We start from the raw sequence: 19,039 nt of genomic DNA, 5'->3' as shown, positions 1-19,039 counted from the left end.
GGGGTGGCGCCGCGCGGCGTCGGTGCCGGGGACCCGACGCCGGCCGGAGCCGACGGCGGAGTCGCTGCACCACGCGGGGGCGGTACCCTGGGCTGGCCCACAGGAACCGACGCCGGAGAGGCCGGGAGACCAGCCGGCGACGAACCAGAGGGAACCAGCGGCGCCGGGGCCGGAGCCACCGGCGGCGCCGGGGCAGGAGCACCCGAACCGCTCGGGCCCCCAGACGGGACCGACGGGCCCGCAGGCGCCGAAGGCCCCGCCGGAGAAGACCTCGCCCTCATAGCAATGAGGAAGGCCTCGATCTCCTCACGCGACGCGCCTTCCCCAGGGACCGACAGGTGTGGGGCAGACGGCGTCGGCGACCCATGCGGGACCGCGGGGGTGGGGTCACCCGAGCCCCCGGCCGCAGCACGCGGGCGTCGGGGGGAGTCGGGGGTGCGATGGCGACGCCCCGACTTCTTGTGCTTACCTGACGAGCCGGAGGAATGGTGGCGACTCCCGGAGCGCCCATGGCGGCTCCGCGACCGTTCCCTCGACCGCTCCCTCGACCTCCGACCGGACCGGGACCGCTCTCGACGCGGGGCCGACAACCGGAGCTCGAGAAGCTTGCGGGACCGCTCCCGCCTAGCTTTTCCAGTCAAGGCCCGACAGTCGACGCAGGACTCCACGTCGTGGTCCGCGCCCAGACACCGGAGGCAGAGTCGATGGTGGTCGGTGACCGACATCAGGCGGTCGCACTCGTCACAACTCTTGAAACCGGGCATCCTACCGGCACCGTAAAGATCAATCAGTTAACAAAAAACTTGGTCAAAAGACCGGAGTACTGCTCTTCGGATCTGCGCTAACTGGCGCGGAAAAAAGAAGAACTGACGTCAGCGCGCGGAGGCGGCGTCTATATACTCCAGCGACGTCATCACGGCGCACGACGCCGACGACGCGGAGCCGCAGGGGACGCCTGCAGACGACGCCTACCGACGCGCAGGGGTACTGCTACGCAAAAGTTTCCGGATCCAGACTGACGCCTGGGGATATTCTAAGGTAAGGAATCTAATACTAACCTGTTTCTTTCAGATGGCACAGGCAGAAAGAGAACCTTATGAAAGAAAATAACGCTCACAATCTAAATAACAACGTGCAACACTCGAAGTAAAGGGGCCAGTAGCCATGGAAGGATACAAATGACGACATGGCCACAATAAGGAGGGACTAACAAGCCTCATTATCAATCAGAAGGCAGCATTTACGAAAGACAATGACATGAGCCAATTAAAAACATGGGCGGAGGGAGGAGGAGCTTAGCGCGCACCCAAGATGGTCGCGTGAGCTCAGAGCTCCCGGACCTTCACCACCTCCACCGATCATCCTGTATATTATCCTGATTTAGACGACGGGCTTTTGTGGTCGTGACCTGGCTGATCATTTATCCGTTTTCAGATCGCGATTTGGTCTCCGGGAACCGAAGATACGGACTTTTAGACATTTCTGGCCTGCTCCATGGTACTGCCCCGGGCTTGCTTTCTCTGCCAGCCGGGTGGTAATTGAATAACAACGGCCCAGGCGAGGCTCCCATGCCCGGTCTTCTACTTTCAGTTTCGATTCCTGTGGTCTGGCCTCATTGACTTTGCCTTGGTCGCCCTGGTCGCTTGTTTCTCTCACTACCACGTCATCGTTTGGTGATCTGGACTGTCGCTGCTCTACTCAGTGACTGGCCCTCCACCTATTCTCCGAATTGATCCGGGCGTATAGAGTGTCGCCATTTTTACTAGGTCTCAGAATACCCTCCGGGGCGCACGACCTAAAATGGCCACCAAGCCCGAGGCGGAGAGGCGCAGGACCAGACCGGCGACTCGGGAGGTCCTGTGCAGTCCAATGTCATGGATCGCTATACCCTCACTAAGGGCTCTCCGAGTGGCGCAGTTACCGGGTTGGATAAAATTGAAAAACTGAAGCAGTTAAAAAAGAAAAATATAAGAACACAGCTACATGCGAAAGTACTATCTGAACATCTGACAAGTAAAACAATTCCTGTAGGATTACAGGTAAAAAACGTTCCTGTCATATTTATTGGGGACAAAACATATTTGAACAGGTTTGGGGGAGTAGGTACTAAATGCTCCATTGATTGGATGGTACTATCAGTAGAAACAGCTCTGAGATTAAACGAAGAAGAGTTGAAGGAAATTGAAAATTTAGAAAACGAGATAATAGGAGACACTACTATTAAAGACTCCAAACAATTGTTGGAAGCTGTAGATAAAACTATTGTTGAATTTACAACATATAACACAAATTTAAAAATCACTAAAGTAGGCAAGGATATAAAGAACTTCAAATTAGACGAGGTATATCCATATCTAAAAGAAGATTTCTTTGTTAACAATAATCCAAGCGCGCTTAACTTACAATATAGAGGTAGATCGAGGAATAAATTTATCACCTTTTCTGAAAGTTCATCAGACTCAGACCAAGGGGCATATAGTGGCCTGTATCCATACGCCCCGTACGGCCAATACCCAATACCCTATCCTCCTTTTTTAGGCAGAGGCAGGTTTCGACCGAGGGGAGGGGGTGGCAGATGGAGAGGGTACAACCAACAAATGAGGGTGCCTCAGCCACAAGGGATGTACCCACAACAAGAACAATATCAGAACCAAGAGGCAGAACCCTTCAGGACAAGGAAGAAAACCTACAGACGTTAAGCTTGATAAATACGAACAAAGAAAAAAACCTAATGCCTATTTACAATTTATCAGAGTATACCCCGACTGAGACAGAGATAGCAATTTTAAGCAAGGGGCTATCGTTTGTACCTACAAACCTACAAAACCCTATAGAAACAAAAAAAGAAATATTGACTTTTCTTAGAAAAATTAGACTTCAAGCTTTTTTCCTAGAAAGAGAAGCCAAAGAAACAACAAATATCAGTGGCTTGAAAAATAAATCTAAATTCCTACCAGAAAGTGTGTTACTTCCGCCAGATATTCTGGCATTTGAAGATGTAGTTTTGCGTGAACTTGATGAATTGCAGTCTAAAAAGACCTTTTATAATGCCAATTGCAGCAAAATGGAAAAAATAGCACTAAAAAATCTATCAGAAAACGCGTCTTTAATTATAAAGCCCGCGGATAAGGGAGGTGGAATTGTGTTGTGGGATGTGACCAAATATGACCAAGAAGTAAATAGACAGTTGTCTAATCTGACACATTACAGAAAATTGGAGACCAATCCTTCGGTAGGACTAAAAGAAAAAATCTATGATATCACTAAAGAGGGCCTAGACCATGGTTGGCTGTGTAAAAAAGAATTTGATTTTCTAAACACAGAAGATAACAAAACACCAAACATTTATGTACTGCCAAAGGTGCATAAGTCCACAGTAGACCCCCCGGGAAGACCTATTGTGTCGGCGTGTGGGTCTTTATTAGAACCCTTGGCCAAATATACAGATTTTTTCCTGATTCCAATTGTCAAACAAACTAAATCATACATAAGAGACACTATGGATTTTATATCTAAAATTGAAAAACTACCGTTTAACGAAGAAACCCAATTGTTAGTGTCTTTAGACATAGAATCGTTGTACACGAATATACCGCAAGATGAAGCTATTGCGGTAATGGCTAGTGTATTAAATGCTAGAGAGAGACCACATCAAGTCCCTTCAGAATTCATTGTATCTTTGGCTACCATCTGTCTAAAAAACAATTTTTTTAATTTCAAAGGTCAATTATATTTACAAACGTCAGGAGTGGCTATGGGATGTAGCTTTTCACCGGAAATAGCAAACCTTGTGATGGCCGAATTTGAAAATAAATTAATCTATAGTGATACTAATCCCTTCAAAAATTGCATAAAATTATGGTGTCGCTTTATAGATGATATTTTTTTAATTTGGGAGGGAAATATCTCCAGACTACAGGACTTTCACAATTGGCTTAATTCCCGCACAGCTGAATTTAACTTCACTATGGCGTACCACCAAAAGAAATTGAACTTTCTAGATGTTTATGTACAGGCTGACGATGGAGAACTTGAAGTTAGCTTGTTCACTAAACCGACAGATCGTAATACATTATTACACTTCACCAGCTGCCATCCCAGAACTTTAAAAGAAAATTTGCCGTATGGCCAATTTTTAAGAATAAAAAGAAATTCCAGCAAGAAAGAGGATTATTTTGCGAGTGCAGAACTCCTGAAAGAAAAATTGGTTAACAGAGGTTATCCAAGGAGGTTAGTAAAAAATGCTCTAAAAAGAGCGTGGTTTACGCCAAGAGAAAATTTATTAACACCAAAAATAACAGAAAAAGAGTCACCTTTAACATGCGTCTTGACATTTGACCCAAAAGTTCATAAAATCAAAAAGATTATCCAGAAACACTGGAAAATCATAGAACATCTAGGAATCGAAAAACCACTATTCGCCTTTAAAAAGGGCAAAAATATAAGACAAATGCTTGTGAGAGCAGAGAGAAAAGAAGACAAAAAAATAACGGATTTAAGAGGAATGTTGAAATTACCCCCTATAATTGGCCATTATAGGTGTTTAAATTGTGTGGCCTGTACTTTGACATCTGACTCAAAAGAAATTGAGATTAATGGATCTATGCACCAACAAAGAAGTTTTTCTAATTGCAACACAAGAAACACAATTTATTGTGTTACTTGCCCTTGCAAAAAGACTTATATTGGGCAAACCACCCAGTTGGTCAGGAAACGCATCCTGCAACACAAGTCACGCATCAAATGTAAAACTTCAGGGGCTCCTTTAGTACAACATTTTGAAACTCATCGTCACTCAGAGGAAGACATAACCTGGTCAGTACTTTGTGTACTAGATAAAACTAGACCAGAGGAGACTGAATCCAAACTGAATAGATTGGAAGCGAGAATGATTGAAAAATATAAAACAGCAATCACAGGGTTAAATGAAAAAGACGAAATCTGGTCCTTACTGTAAAGATGAAATGAATTTGAAGTGTAATACACTGTAGTTCTGTTCCTTGATGTAACATGCAATGATACTACTAAAGAATAAAATAATGAAAACATCATTTAGATTGTGAGGAGCGACTGACCTCAAAAGATTGTAAATATGAAATCATTTGTGACACTAGAATTACTAACACTAAGGGCGCAATATTACTAATAATAAGCTCTATTTTTAAAAAAAAGAAACTTTGTCCAAATATAGTCGTTTGACTGTATTAATTTGGTCAGCTAGTTAGTTTATAGAACATATAGCTCGAGTTCTATGTCAGCTTCGAGCATCTTATTAAGGGCAGGCATCGGGCAATGTCTCTGTAATAGAGAATAGTCCCTCGTTTGTGGCTACTCTTTGAGCCAGGAAGTATAGCAGTCCGTTTTCCTTTTTTACAACGAACCCGGAATAGGTAGTCTCTTGTCCATGTCGCCTACATATAGAGGCGGGGAATCTCCAACAGAGTCAGCAGAGCGACTTTTCACTAGAAAGAAAGAGAAACATAAAAACGTAAGTGCCGTTTAAAACTTCTATATATTGGCCAGCGCTGCACAGTTATATCGTGAGGCTGACAAGTGCGGGGTATGTTGTATTTTACAGACCCCGGGAAGAGAGCATCATACATGGCCGAGTGTCGGTAAACAAACTCGAGCGAACAAAAGGAAGAGGCGTTCTAGGTGACAGCTAAGTAAGTGGGCTCCCCATGTAGTTTGAGTGCGCGCCTTATGAACACCGGCCTATTGATCTATTGATATAATGTATTAACAGGGGTTCTCTATGCCCTCTTTATCCAGATGCTGTAGAAAAGGTAACAGGGAGATACATTTCACCTAAGCACCGGCAGTGCACGAACTATCTCCATTTTCTGGATATAATCCGAGCTCAGTGGGAAAGAGAGGTCCTGATACAACTTGAAAATTACCTCCAGCCCCTGATGACTCTAGAACCCGGTAAAAATTAAAATTTTAATGCCCTTGCAATAACTAAAACTAAAATTGCATCTTGTAGAATATAACTTTGTTTACAATATAACAAGATGTAGAAGCTCAGGAAACTATTGGAATAGAGTATATTAGGAATCTAGTCATCAGAAACATGCCCTCGTTTATTTAATCAATCAATTGAGTGTCACAATGGTCAGTTTGCTCACAGGAGTAATATCCAGAAAAATGAGGCTCAATCTAATGTTGATATGTATATATGTAGATAGGTAACTATGTTATTAGTCTATGGGATCTATAGGTGATGTCTGTTCCAATTTTTATTTTTATAGATGGATTTTGAATAGCCCTAGTCCTGAAGAGGCCAGAATTGATTGGCTGAAACGCGTCGACTGTAAAGAGACAACAGATATATAAAAAACACTTTTGATTAATTTAAATAATTTGTTGAGGAACTAAAAAAACATTTGGTTGAAATAAGTTTTACCTATTTGTTTTCCTCACATTATTCTGTTTGATCTCGATAGGAATGTCCGGTTTATTCTTTCATTGTGACATCCTAGTTTGGAAATGAAGGGCTTCTATTGTATATATGTAAAAATTATTTGTATATACAACTGTGTGTGAATTGAAAACAAGAAATATTTTAAAATCTCTTTACTTTGATAAAATAAAAAATAAAAAATCAATCAGTAATAGTCTAAGGCGTGGTTGTGGTTCATGACGAGACAGGAGATTGTAAAAGGTAAACATAGATAAAGTGTGGTCATAGTGATATAAACACTGAATAGGGAATATTTTAGTTTTATTCCTTATTTCAATTTAGAATTTATACCGAGAACCAAGGTACCAGTTTCATATTTATTTAGTCTTCTTTACCCAGGTACCGGTTGGTCTAATGGGTTTCCCCTGTTATTCATAGAGTATTTTATGACACTTAGTTAAGTGTGAGGGTTTTTGAGTGGTCCCTGAGAGGACTGTCTTAGACTACATTTATTGAGTCTTTAAGGTTAGTTTATTTGCTATCTCCTGCTCAGACTGACCTACACGTCTATATGATAAAATTGGTTTGTATACTATAGATGTTGAATTTATGTTGTATATAAGGGAGACAGACATTCATTTATTTTTAAGTGGAATAATGCATACTACAAACTTTAAGTGATTTATTGCATGAAATGTCGGAGCCGATAACAGTGAGTTACAGTCAAAATGAAATAGATGCCATCTTACTAAAGACCCCATCATTATTTAGTGGGGATCAGCCTGTGACATCAGTTACCGGGTTGGATAAAATTGAAAAACTGAAGCAGTTAAAAAAGAAAAATATAAGAACACAGCTACATGCGAAAGTACTATCTGAACATCTGACAAGTAAAACAATTCCTGTAGGATTACAGGTAAAAAACGTTCCTGTCATATTTATTGGGGACAAAACATATTTGAACAGGTTTGGGGGAGTAGGTACTAAATGCTCCATTGATTGGATGGTACTATCAGTAGAAACAGCTCTGAGATTAAACGAAGAAGAGTTGAAGGAAATTGAAAATTTAGAAAACGAGATAATAGGAGACACTACTATTAAAGACTCCAAACAATTGTTGGAAGCTGTAGATAAAACTATTGTTGAATTTACAACATATAACACAAATTTAAAAATCACTAAAGTAGGCAAGGATATAAAGAACTTCAAATTAGACGAGGTATATCCATATCTAAAAGAAGATTTCTTTGTTAACAATAATCCAAGCGCGCTTAACTTACAATATAGAGGTAGATCGAGGAATAAATTTATCACCTTTTCTGAAAGTTCATCAGACTCAGACCAAGGGGCATATAGTGGCCTGTATCCATACGCCCCGTACGGCCAATACCCAATACCCTATCCTCCTTTTTTAGGCAGAGGCAGGTTTCGACCGAGGGGAGGGGGTGGCAGATGGAGAGGGTACAACCAACAAATGAGGGTGCCTCAGCCACAAGGGATGTACCCACAACAAGAACAATATCAGAACCAAGAGGCAGAACCCTTCAGGACAAGGAAGAAAACCTACAGACGTTAAGCTTGATAAATACGAACAAAGAAAAAAACCTAATGCCTATTTACAATTTATCAGAGTATACCCCGACTGAGACAGAGATAGCAATTTTAAGCAAGGGGCTATCGTTTGTACCTACAAACCTACAAAACCCTATAGAAACAAAAAAAGAAATATTGACTTTTCTTAGAAAAATTAGACTTCAAGCTTTTTTCCTAGAAAGAGAAGCCAAAGAAACAACAAATATCAGTGGCTTGAAAAATAAATCTAAATTCCTACCAGAAAGTGTGTTACTTCCGCCAGATATTCTGGCATTTGAAGATGTAGTTTTGCGTGAACTTGATGAATTGCAGTCTAAAAAGACCTTTTATAATGCCAATTGCAGCAAAATGGAAAAAATAGCACTAAAAAATCTATCAGAAAACGCGTCTTTAATTATAAAGCCCGCGGATAAGGGAGGTGGAATTGTGTTGTGGGATGTGACCAAATATGACCAAGAAGTAAATAGACAGTTGTCTAATCTGACACATTACAGAAAATTGGAGACCAATCCTTCAGTAGGACTAAAAGAAAAAATCTATGATATCACTAAAGAGGGCCTAGACCATGGTTGGCTGTGTAAAAAAGAATTTGATTTTCTAAACACAGAAGATAACAAAACACCAAACATTTATGTACTGCCAAAGGTGCATAAGTCCACAGTAGACCCCCCGGGAAGACCTATTGTGTCGGCGTGTGGGTCTTTATTAGAACCCTTGGCCAAATATACAGATTTTTTCCTGATTCCAATTGTCAAACAAACTAAATCATACATAAGAGACACTATGGATTTTATATCTAAAATTGAAAAACTACCGTTTAACGAAGAAACCCAATTGTTAGTGTCTTTAGACATAGAATCGTTGTACACGAATATACCGCAAGATGAAGCTATAGCGGTAATGGCTAGTGTATTAAATGCTAGAGAGAGACCACATCAAGTCCCTTCAGAATTCATTGTATCTTTGGCTACCATCTGTCTAAAAAACAATTTTTTTAATTTCAAAGGTCAATTATATTTACAAACGTCAGGAGTGGCTATGGGATGTAGCTTTTCACCGGAAATAGCAAACCTTGTGATGGCCGAATTTGAAAATAAATTAATCTATAGTGATACTAATCCCTTCAAAAATTGCATAAAATTATGGTGTCGCTTTATAGATGATATTTTTTTAATTTGGGAGGGAAATATCTCCAGACTACAGGACTTTCACAATTGGCTTAATTCCCGCACAGCTGAATTTAACTTCACTATGGCGTACCACCAAAAGAAATTGAACTTTCTAGATGTTTATGTACAGGCTGACGATGGAGAACTTGAAGTTAGCTTGTTCACTAAACCGACAGATCGTAATACATTATTACACTTCACCAGCTGCCATCCCAGAACTTTAAAAGAAAATTTGCCGTATGGCCAATTTTTAAGAATAAAAAGAAATTCCAGCAAGAAAGAGGATTATTTTGCGAGTGCAGAACTCCTGAAAGAAAAATTGGTTAACAGAGGTTATCCAAGGAGGTTAGTAAAAAATGCTCTAAAAAGAGCGTGGTTTACGCCAAGAGAAAATTTATTAACACCAAAAATAACAGAAAAAGAGTCACCTTTAACATGCGTCTTGACATTTGACCCAAAAGTTCATAAAATCAAAAAGATTATCCAGAAACACTGGAAAATCATAGAACATCTAGGAATCGAAAAACCACTATTCGCCTTTAAAAAGGGCAAAAATATAAGACAAATGCTTGTGAGAGCAGAGAGAAAAGAAGACAAAAAAATAACGGATTTAAGAGGAATGTTGAAATTACCCCCTATAATTGGCCATTATAGGTGTTTAAATTGTGTGGCCTGTACTTTGACATCTGACTCAAAAGAAATTGAGATTAATGGATCTATGCACCAACAAAGAAGTTTTTCTAATTGCAACACAAGAAACACAATTTATTGTGTTACTTGCCCTTGCAAAAAGACTTATATTGGGCAAACCACCCAGTTGGTCAAGAAACGCATCCTGCAACACAAGTCACGCATCAAATGTAAAACTTCAGGGGCTCCTTTAGTACAACATTTTGAAACTCATCGTCACTCAGAGGAAGACATAACCTGGTCAGTACTTTGTGTACTAGATAAAACTAGACCAGAGGAGACTGAATCCAAACTGAATAGATTGGAAGCGAGAATGATTGAAAAATATAAAACAGCAATCACAGGGTTAAATGAAAAAGACGAAATCTGGTCCTTACTGTAAAGATGAAATGAATTTGAAGTGTAATACACTGTAGTTCTGTTCCTTGATGTAACATGCAATGATACTACTAAAGAATAAAATAATGAAAACATCATTTAGATTGTGAGGAGCGACTGACCTCAAAAGATTGTAAATATGAAATCATTTGTGACACTAGAATTACTAACACTAAGGGCGCAATATTACTAATAATAAGCTCTATTTTTAAAAAAAAGAAACTTTGTCCAAATATAGTCGTTTGACTGTATTAATTTGGTCAGCTAGTTAGTTTATAGAACATATAGCTCGAGTTCTATGTCAGCTTCGGGCATCTTATTAAGGGCAGGCATCGGGCAATGTCTCTGTAATAGAGAATAGTCCCTCGTTTGTGGCTACTCTTTGAGCCAGGAAGTATAGCAGTCCGTTTTCCTTTTTTACAACGAACCCGGAATAGGTAGTCTCTTGTCCATGTCGCCTACATATAGAGGCGGGGAATCTCCAACAGAGTCAGCAGAGCGACTTTTCACTAGAAAGAAAGAGAAACATAAAAACGTAAGTGCCGTTTAAAACTTCTATATATTGGCCAGCGCTGCACAGTTATATCGTGAGGCTGACAAGTGCGGGGTATGTTGTATTTTACAGACCCCGGGAAGAGAGCATCATACATGGCCGAGTGTCGGTAAACAAACGCGAGCGAACAAAAGGAAGAGGCGTTCTAGGTGACAGCTAAGTAAGTGGGCTCCCCATGTAGTTTGAGTGCGCGCCTTATGAACACACGCCTATTGATCTATTGATATAATGTATTAACAGGGGTTCTCTATGCCCTCTTTATCCAGATGCTGTAGAAAAGGTAACAGGGAGATACATTTCACCTAAGCACCGGCAGTGCACGAACTATCTCCATTTTCTGGATATAATCCGAGCTCAGTGGGAAAGAGAGGTCCTGATACAACTTGAAAATTACCTCCAGCCCCTGATGACTCTAGAACCCGGTAAAAATTAAAATTTTAATGCCCTTGCAATAACTAAAACTAAAATTGCATCTTGTAGAATATAACTTTGTTTACAATATAACAAGATGTAGAAGCTCAGGAAACTATTGGAATAGAGTATATTAGGAATCTAGTCATCAGAAACATGCCCTCGTTTATTTAATCAATCAATTGAGTGTCACAATGGTCAGTTTGCTCACAGGAGTAATATCCAGAAAAATGAGGCTCAATCTAATGTTGATATGTATATATGTAGATAGGTAACTATGTTATTAGTCTATGGGATCTATAGGTGATGTCTGTTCCAATTTTTATTTTTATAGATGGATTTTGAATAGCCCTAGTCCTGAAGAGGCCAGAATTGATTGGCTGAAACGCGTCGACTGTAAAGAGACAACAGATATATAAAAAACACTTTTGATTAATTTAAATAATTTGTTGAGGAACTAAAAAAACATTTGGTTGAAATAAGTTTTACCTATTTGTTTTCCTCACATTATTCTGTTTGATCTCGATAGGAATGTCCGGTTTATTCTTTCATTGTGACATCCTAGTTTGGAAATGAAGGGCTTCTATTGTATATATGTAAAAATTATTTGTATATACAACTGTGTGTGAATTGAAAACAAGAAATATTTTAAAATCTCTTTACTTTGATAAAATAAAAAATAAAAAATCAATCAGTAATAGTCTAAGGCGTGGTTGTGGTTCATGACGAGACAGGAGATTGTAAAAGGTAAACATAGATAAAGTGTGGTCATAGTGATATAAACACTGAATAGGGAATATTTTAGTTTTATTCCTTATTTCAATTTAGAATTTATACCGAGAACCAAGGTACCAGTTTCATATTTATTTAGTCTTCTTTACCCAGGTACCGGTTGGTCTAATGGGTTTCCCCTGTTATTCATAGAGCAACTAAACCCCCGGCCACCTTTGGGGAAGACTCCCTGTTGGATGAAGAACCGTCGTTAAAAGACGTCATGGGCGCCATTGCTGGGATGAAGGCCACGTTGGGACAACAATATGAGGCCCTGACTCACAAGCTGGACACGGTTGCTATAGATGTTACTCTGATCAGGGCAGACCTCGGAAAGACTAACGAGAAGGTCAAATCCCTTGACCTGAAGACATCCAGTCTTATCGCCGACGTTTCTGAGTTACAGACTGAGGTCGGTAATTTGCGATCTGCCCGTGACTACCTCACTCGACGCTTGGACGATTTTGAAGGCCGCGCACGGCGGAACAACGTCCGGTTGGTTGGTGTCCCGGAGACGACGGACTTGTCGGCGGTAGACCTACTGGTGGAGGACCTTGTCCTGAATCACCTAGCGCCCAAGGGCCTGAGCAAGTTTTTTGCAGTGGAACGGGCCCACCGAATCCAGAGTGGCCCGCCCAAGCTGGGAGCTTCTCCGCGCCCCATCATTGCGCGGATCTTTAACTTTCGTGACAGAGATGCGATCCTGCAGGCGTCCCGCACATCGGGCCCTACGAAATATGAAAACGCCGTGATCAGCTTCTATCCGGACTTCACCCAACAGGTTCAGAGGCAGCGACTGGGATTTCAAGGGGTGAAGAAGAGAATGAGAGACAGAGCCATGAAATATGCCATGCTTTTCCCGGCTCGACTGCGTGTGGTTCACAATGATAGAACATTTTTCTTTGACCATCCTGGAGCTGCTAGTGACTGGTTGGACTCGTTGCCCCCTGGACAGGAACAATTTGACCATTCGGAACACTCCGGTGGAGCGGAGGGCGGCCTGATGGAGCAGGAATAGGGAGTGAATCGGCTCCTGGACCGACGTATTGACTTTCGGCAGTGGTTTAATGCTACGCCATTATTGTCCGCTACTATGTTGTCTTAATGGGGTGTGGGAGGGGGTCGGGTGTATCTTCCTCCTCTGGGGTTCTTTTCGTAGATTAGTTGTATGATAGGGCGACAGGCACACTGCAAGTTGGGGTGGCTTTTGAGTCTCACGCAGGGGTGCGGGGTGGGGGGTTTGATGTTGGTTTGGGGGGTTGGGGGTTCAAGTTTAGGGTTTTTTGTTTTATTCAAGGCATGGTACTGATGATCTCCTGTGTTGCAGTGTCGCGGCTGGTGTGGGGGGGGACCTGGGGTGGACTCTGGGATGGGGGATAGGGGACTACGCATTCTGTGTTGGAACGTAAATGGGTTGGGAGACAGAATTAAACGGGGGGTGGTTTTACAGTTGCTACGACGCTTGTCTCCTGATGTGGTTTTGCTTCAAGAAACGCACTTGCTGGGTAATACGTGCCACGCCATGAATAGGCGTGGATACCGTCTCATAGCCCACTCGGGTTTCACTTCCGGCTCTAGAGGGGTGGGCATTCTGGTTCGGACCTCCCTCCCCCTTGCTGTTGATGACGTTATACTTGATAGGGGGCGTTATGCCGCTATTGTAGGGCGCTGGGAAGGGAGGGTGATTACTTTACTCTCGATTTACATACCCCCAGGCCTTCAAACTACAACCTATGCAGATTTGGGAAAAGTGATCCTGGGCGTCCCTGAGGGTGTACTTGTAGTAGGGGGGGATTTCAACTCAGTAGTGTCTGGAATGTATGATCGTTACCCTCCCCGTGTCCTCGCTAAATCTCAATCCTGGCTGGGGGATTTTCTGGAGGCGATGGGGCTAACCGATTGCTGGCGTTTACATCATCCAGGGCACCAGCAGTATACCTTTCACTCCGGGGCCCATGGCAGCCTCTCGAGATTAGATTATGTTTTAATGCCCTCCTCCCAGGCTTCCCTCATAGGGCAGGTGAAACATCTTGCCAGGGGTATTTCGGATCACTCCCCGCTGTGGTTAGTTGTGAACGCTCGTCTGGGGTTGGGAGGTCGGATTGCCCCGATTAACCCATGGTACCTCCGTGATCCTAAGATTAGAGTGGAATTGCTTAAAGCGATCGATCGTTACTTTGCTGAAAATGTGGGTTCGGTGTCCTCTTCTGTCTCCTTGGGGGAAGCATATAAAACTGTTATTCGGGGACAAGCCCTCTCATCGATTGGCAATGTTAAGAGATGTAAGCGAGAAGAGGTTGTCCGTCTTGAGACTGAACTTACCATCCTTGAGGGAGAGTTGGATTCTGGAGCCTCCCCTGAGAAGCTGCACTTGTTAGACCTAAAACAGCATGAATATAGAGCACTTGTGACTGACGCTGCGAAAGAGATGGGTCGTGAACAGCAGGGGCGTCTGTATGATGGGGGAGATAAGGCGGGGAAGTTGCTTGCTTGGTTGGATAGGAGAGAATGCGCGAGTCGAGTTATCCCTGTTATAATTGATGTGAATGGTGAAAATATCACTCACCATGCTGGGATCGTTGAGCGGTTCGCCGATTATTTTCGAATAGTGTACTCCCCTGTGTCCGATAGATCAGAGCAGGACTCCCGCTTGCTTCTACGCGATATCTCGCTGCCATGCTTGTCTGACCCGGAACGGGACCTGCTGGAAGCTCCGCTCACGGTTGATGAAATTGCGACCGCTATCCGATCGATTCGCTCCGGGAAGGCCTCAGGCCCTAATGGACTCCCCATCGAGCTTTACAAACTTCGTCCCGACGTACTGGCGCCGTATTTGCGATCGATGTTCTTGGAATCCCTAGAGAAAGGGTCTCTTCCTCCTGATCAAAGGCTGGCCTCCATAGTGGTTATCCATAAGGAGGGAAAGCCGCATGACCGCTGCGAATCCTTCAGACCTATTTCCCTGATTAATGTTGAACCTAAGATCCTGGCCAAAGTTCTTGCTACTCGTTTGATATCTGTTATAGGAGATCTTGCTCACCCGGCCCAATCCGGCTTCATACCACATCGCAATACGGCACTTAATCTTCGGCGCCTCCATGGATTCCTGGCGCGAGCCGGGACTCTGCGGGAGTCGGCCATCTTGGCGTCTCTAGACGCCACTATGGCGTTTGATACGCTTGAGTGGTCTTATCTTTGGGCGGTCCTTTCTAAATTTGGTTTTGGGCCGGCCTTTATCCGTTGGGTGCAGCTGCTTTATGCCGGCCCTTTAGCCCAGGTAGTGGTGAATGGGCGTGTTTCGGCCTCCTTTGCGCTTGGTAGGGGTACGCGCCAGGGCTGTCCTCTGTCCCCACTTCTGTTTGCTCTTGCCTTGGAGCCATTGGCGGCTTGGTTGAGATGGGAACCATCCTTGAAGGGTATTAGATGGTCGCCGGAATTTGAAGACCATGTATCTCTGTACGCGGATGATATACTCCTATACCTTACGTCGCCCCGGAAGTCGTTGATCGTCCTTTTCGACGTTTTGACTTCTTTCAGTAAAAATTCCGGTCTAGTCATCAATTGGTCAAAATCTTGCGTTTATGTTCTTTCTGGCGATGCTCCCCTCTTGCCACGTGGATGTCCTATTTCGGTGGTGCTCGAGGGCTTCAAATATCTGGGAATCTTTGTTACCCTAGACCCTACGCTTCGTTACGAGCGCAATTTGTTGCCCCCTCTCCGACGTCTTCGGGCGGATATAGAAACGTGGAACAGACTCCCTCTCTCTCCCCTGGGACGAGCGGCGTTGTTTAAGATGATGTCGCTCCCCCGCATTCTTTATGCGCTTCAAAACACGCTTGACGTCGTACCAGCTGGGCATTTCCGGGAGATCGAAAGTCTACAGCGACAGTTGGTATGGGGGGGCCGTTCTCGTATTGCCCTTTCGAAGCTCACGCTCCCTTGGTATGATGGCGGCATTGCACTCCCAGATATCCGTCGCTATTATTGGGCCTCTCAGTTAGGGGCCATCAACCACGGTACCTATGCTCCTTCACTAAACCCGGCCTTTGCGATGGATAAATGGTTGCTGCCCGGCGGCGATTACAATAGGGCTTTATACGCGAAGTCAGCCGGTGGATCTCTTACAGGTCCTACTAAAACAGCGGTGCAGGTGTGGTATCGGGCTACGGCGGCCACGGGATGGGCTGACAGACCGACCCGAGCTACTCCACTCTATGCCTCGGAGAAACTTGGCTCCCTTTGGCAATCGAAGGGATTCGATCGGTGGGACATGATAGGGATCAGCAGGGTCGATGATGTGTGGATCAAGGGTAGGGTCAAAACTTTTGAGGAATTGAAAGTTGAATATGGCTTGAATGATAGGGAATCCTTTCGGTATGCGCAAGTCCGGCACGCAATCTTGTCTGTTTTTCCCAGAGGTTCGGACGTGCCGGAGGCATCCCCGCTTGAGGATAGGATACTAGATGGGCATGTCCCTGATAGCACTATCTCGCTCATTTATAAAAAACTGATTAATACTAGGATTGACTTATTGGAAGGCCTCTGAGGGTTGTGGACCAGTGATGGTCTGGAGCTCGATGATGAAGATTGGCAGGCCGCGATTTCTTCCCCGAAGGAGGTGGCTATCCCGGCACGCCTTCGGTTTGTCCAACTCAAAATTCTGCATAGGGTGTATGTGACTGGTCCGCGTCTGGTGCGAATGGGTTTCTCGACGGATGGATTGTGCAGACGTGGATGCGGCATGGTGGCCACATTCCTCCATATGATTTGGGAATGTCCGGCCATGTTGAACTATTGGAATCGCGTGCATGCGGTAATGAGTGAGGTTACGGGTGTACGGTTGATGCCTGAAGCGCGGAGATGCTTGCTGAACGTCTGGGAACCGAATGATTACAATCTGGCGCAGCTTCGTTGGGCGACCTTGGGTAACATGGTCGCCAAGCGTGACATTGCCCAGCTATGGGGCGCCCAGAGGCCTCCGACAGTCCTAGTGTGGAAACAAAACATGGATTGGTGCATGTTTCGAGAAAAAACGGTTTATGTTTCCCGTGGCACACCAGGCAAATGGGGGAAAATCTGGACTCAGTGGAACACATACCGTGGTGAAATATGTGCTCCCCCCATACCGGAAAGTGATATTGACTTGCCCTCCTCCCAACCTGATGTTTCCTCCGCAGGATTATAGATGTTTTGTATACTTCTGGTCTCCTTTCCCCCCCCCTCCCCCCGATTGACTGTTTGCAACGATATCTGATTTACGCTTGTACCCCCCCCTCGGGCCGAATGGTGACACAATTCTATTGTAATGCCTTGCCATGTTTTGTTATTCTGTTTTCTTGTTTTTATTTTCAATAAAAAGTTTCAACAAAAAAAAAACATGGGCGGAGAGTGGGCGGAGCTTCCACGCCATACTCCATTACTGCATGCCTCGCACATGCGCGCTGCCGCTATAGGCTAGACCTAAATAGGGCTCTTTCTGGAAGAAGAGCTAGCTTTCTGCCAAATTTAGGGCAATTCAGCTGTTTGAGCTGTAGACATGTTCAAATTCCCTATGGGAAATTGCTGGGGTAGGCGCGTTTTGGGACTGACGAATCACCCAAAAACATTTCAGTCAGCAGCTGAAGTGAGTGGCAAACTAGTTTTGAAAATGTACTGAAGATTTGTCAAACAGCGCCAAAGTTATTAGCAAAAGAAATTAAGCCCTAACTATAACTACCTACTGGCAACTGATATATATATGTATATATCTCACATGTGTAATATGGTTCTATATTGCCATTGAGTGGTTCTCATTGGTGACATCAAAATACAATGTCAAATGTGACCGGAGTTGCCTTTTGACAGAGCATTTTGCAGTCTTTGCTGAGTCACCTTTGTTAAGGTGACATCTGAAATACATAATAGAAATTGAATTCAAGTTTTACTCACCTCTCTTGCTTTTGTCAGAAGATGCTGGTACTTTTTCAAAACTTCTTCTTTTTGATTTAACCTTGCCTGCATATTTGCAATAGTTTGATGAGCCACCTTCAAGTTCTGTTGGTGTTCTTGACCGTGATCCACATGACCAAATTCCATTAGTATCTTCTCCCGTTCTGCTGTACCTGGCAATCTCAGCCTTAACTCGTTGATTACTTTGTCTCGGGCTAATACATTTTGTTCTGCTCTCCACAAAGCATCACTTTTTTCTTTCAATTTCTGCAACAAAAACGTAGGTTTTAAATTCTAGTAGAAAAGCAATAGAACCCTATTCTAGAAACAGCTGAATTCCAACTAAATAATCTAAATGTAATTGATCTTTAAGCCCTTAAATGCTGAAAGTTTGGAAGCTCCATTTTTCCTGGCTTCTCCTGTACATAATGAAAATAATAATAATAATACCAATTCTAATACCAAAAATAATAACGATAATTATAACAATACTAATAAGGAAAATGCTACTTACCCAGTATGCAGCTGTTCTTGGCATATAGAGCTGTAGAATCATATGCGTTTGCATAGATCGCCATCTAGTGTTGGGTCCGGATTTTTGTACTTTTTTTTCTTCGAAGAAGTCTTTCCAGTCACGAGGTAGGTAACTCCTCCTTTCGGCGATAGTGCGCATGGGCATCGACTACATTGTTAGATTGTTCTTCCGCAGAGAGTGATAATAGAGTTAGTAAGAGGGAGATGTCCATGAATGCATGTATCTAAGTAAGATGTTACTGCAACAGGTATAGATACCCGGGGAGGCGAACGGGCGCATATGATTCTACAGCTCTATATGCCAAGAACAGAAGCATACTGGGTAAGTAGCATTTTCCGTTCGAGGAATTTTAGCTGTCGATCATATGCTTTTGCATAGACTACATAGCAGTTATCTCCCAAAGCGGTGGCTGACTTGTAGCTGTTGCAGTAGTCTGAAATAGTGAACGTAAAACTGCTTGGCCTACTCTAGCTTGCTGTGCTGCTAATACATCCACAGAATAATGTTTTGTGAATGTGTGAGGTGTAGACCAAGTTGCAGCTTTGCATATTTTCAAATATTGGTATATTTCCTAGGAATGCCATAGAAGCCCCCTGTTTGCGTGTTAA

The 19,039-nt window shown here is 43.3% G+C and overlaps 1 protein-coding gene across 2 annotated transcripts in view; it reads right to left on the bottom strand.

Moving 5' to 3' along the window:
- Nucleotides 1-19,039, bottom strand: part of CEP290 (centrosomal protein 290) — a 1,500,249-nt gene that overhangs the window by 598,944 nt on the left and 882,266 nt on the right. For both annotated transcript variants that reach the window (XM_078678872.1, XM_078678869.1), the window contains exon 34: nucleotides 17,897-18,163. In XM_078678872.1, the coding sequence (XP_078534998.1) occupies nucleotides 17,897-18,163 (267 nt within the window). The remainder of the gene's footprint in view (nucleotides 1-17,896; nucleotides 18,164-19,039) is intronic.

The sequence above is a fragment of the Lissotriton helveticus genome, chromosome 1_1, assembly GCF_964261635.1.
Source record: "Lissotriton helveticus chromosome 1_1, aLisHel1.1, whole genome shotgun sequence".
NCBI classification, from domain to species: Eukaryota; Metazoa; Chordata; class Amphibia; order Caudata; family Salamandridae; genus Lissotriton; species Lissotriton helveticus.
This window is presented reverse-complemented; position numbering and strand designations above follow the sequence as displayed.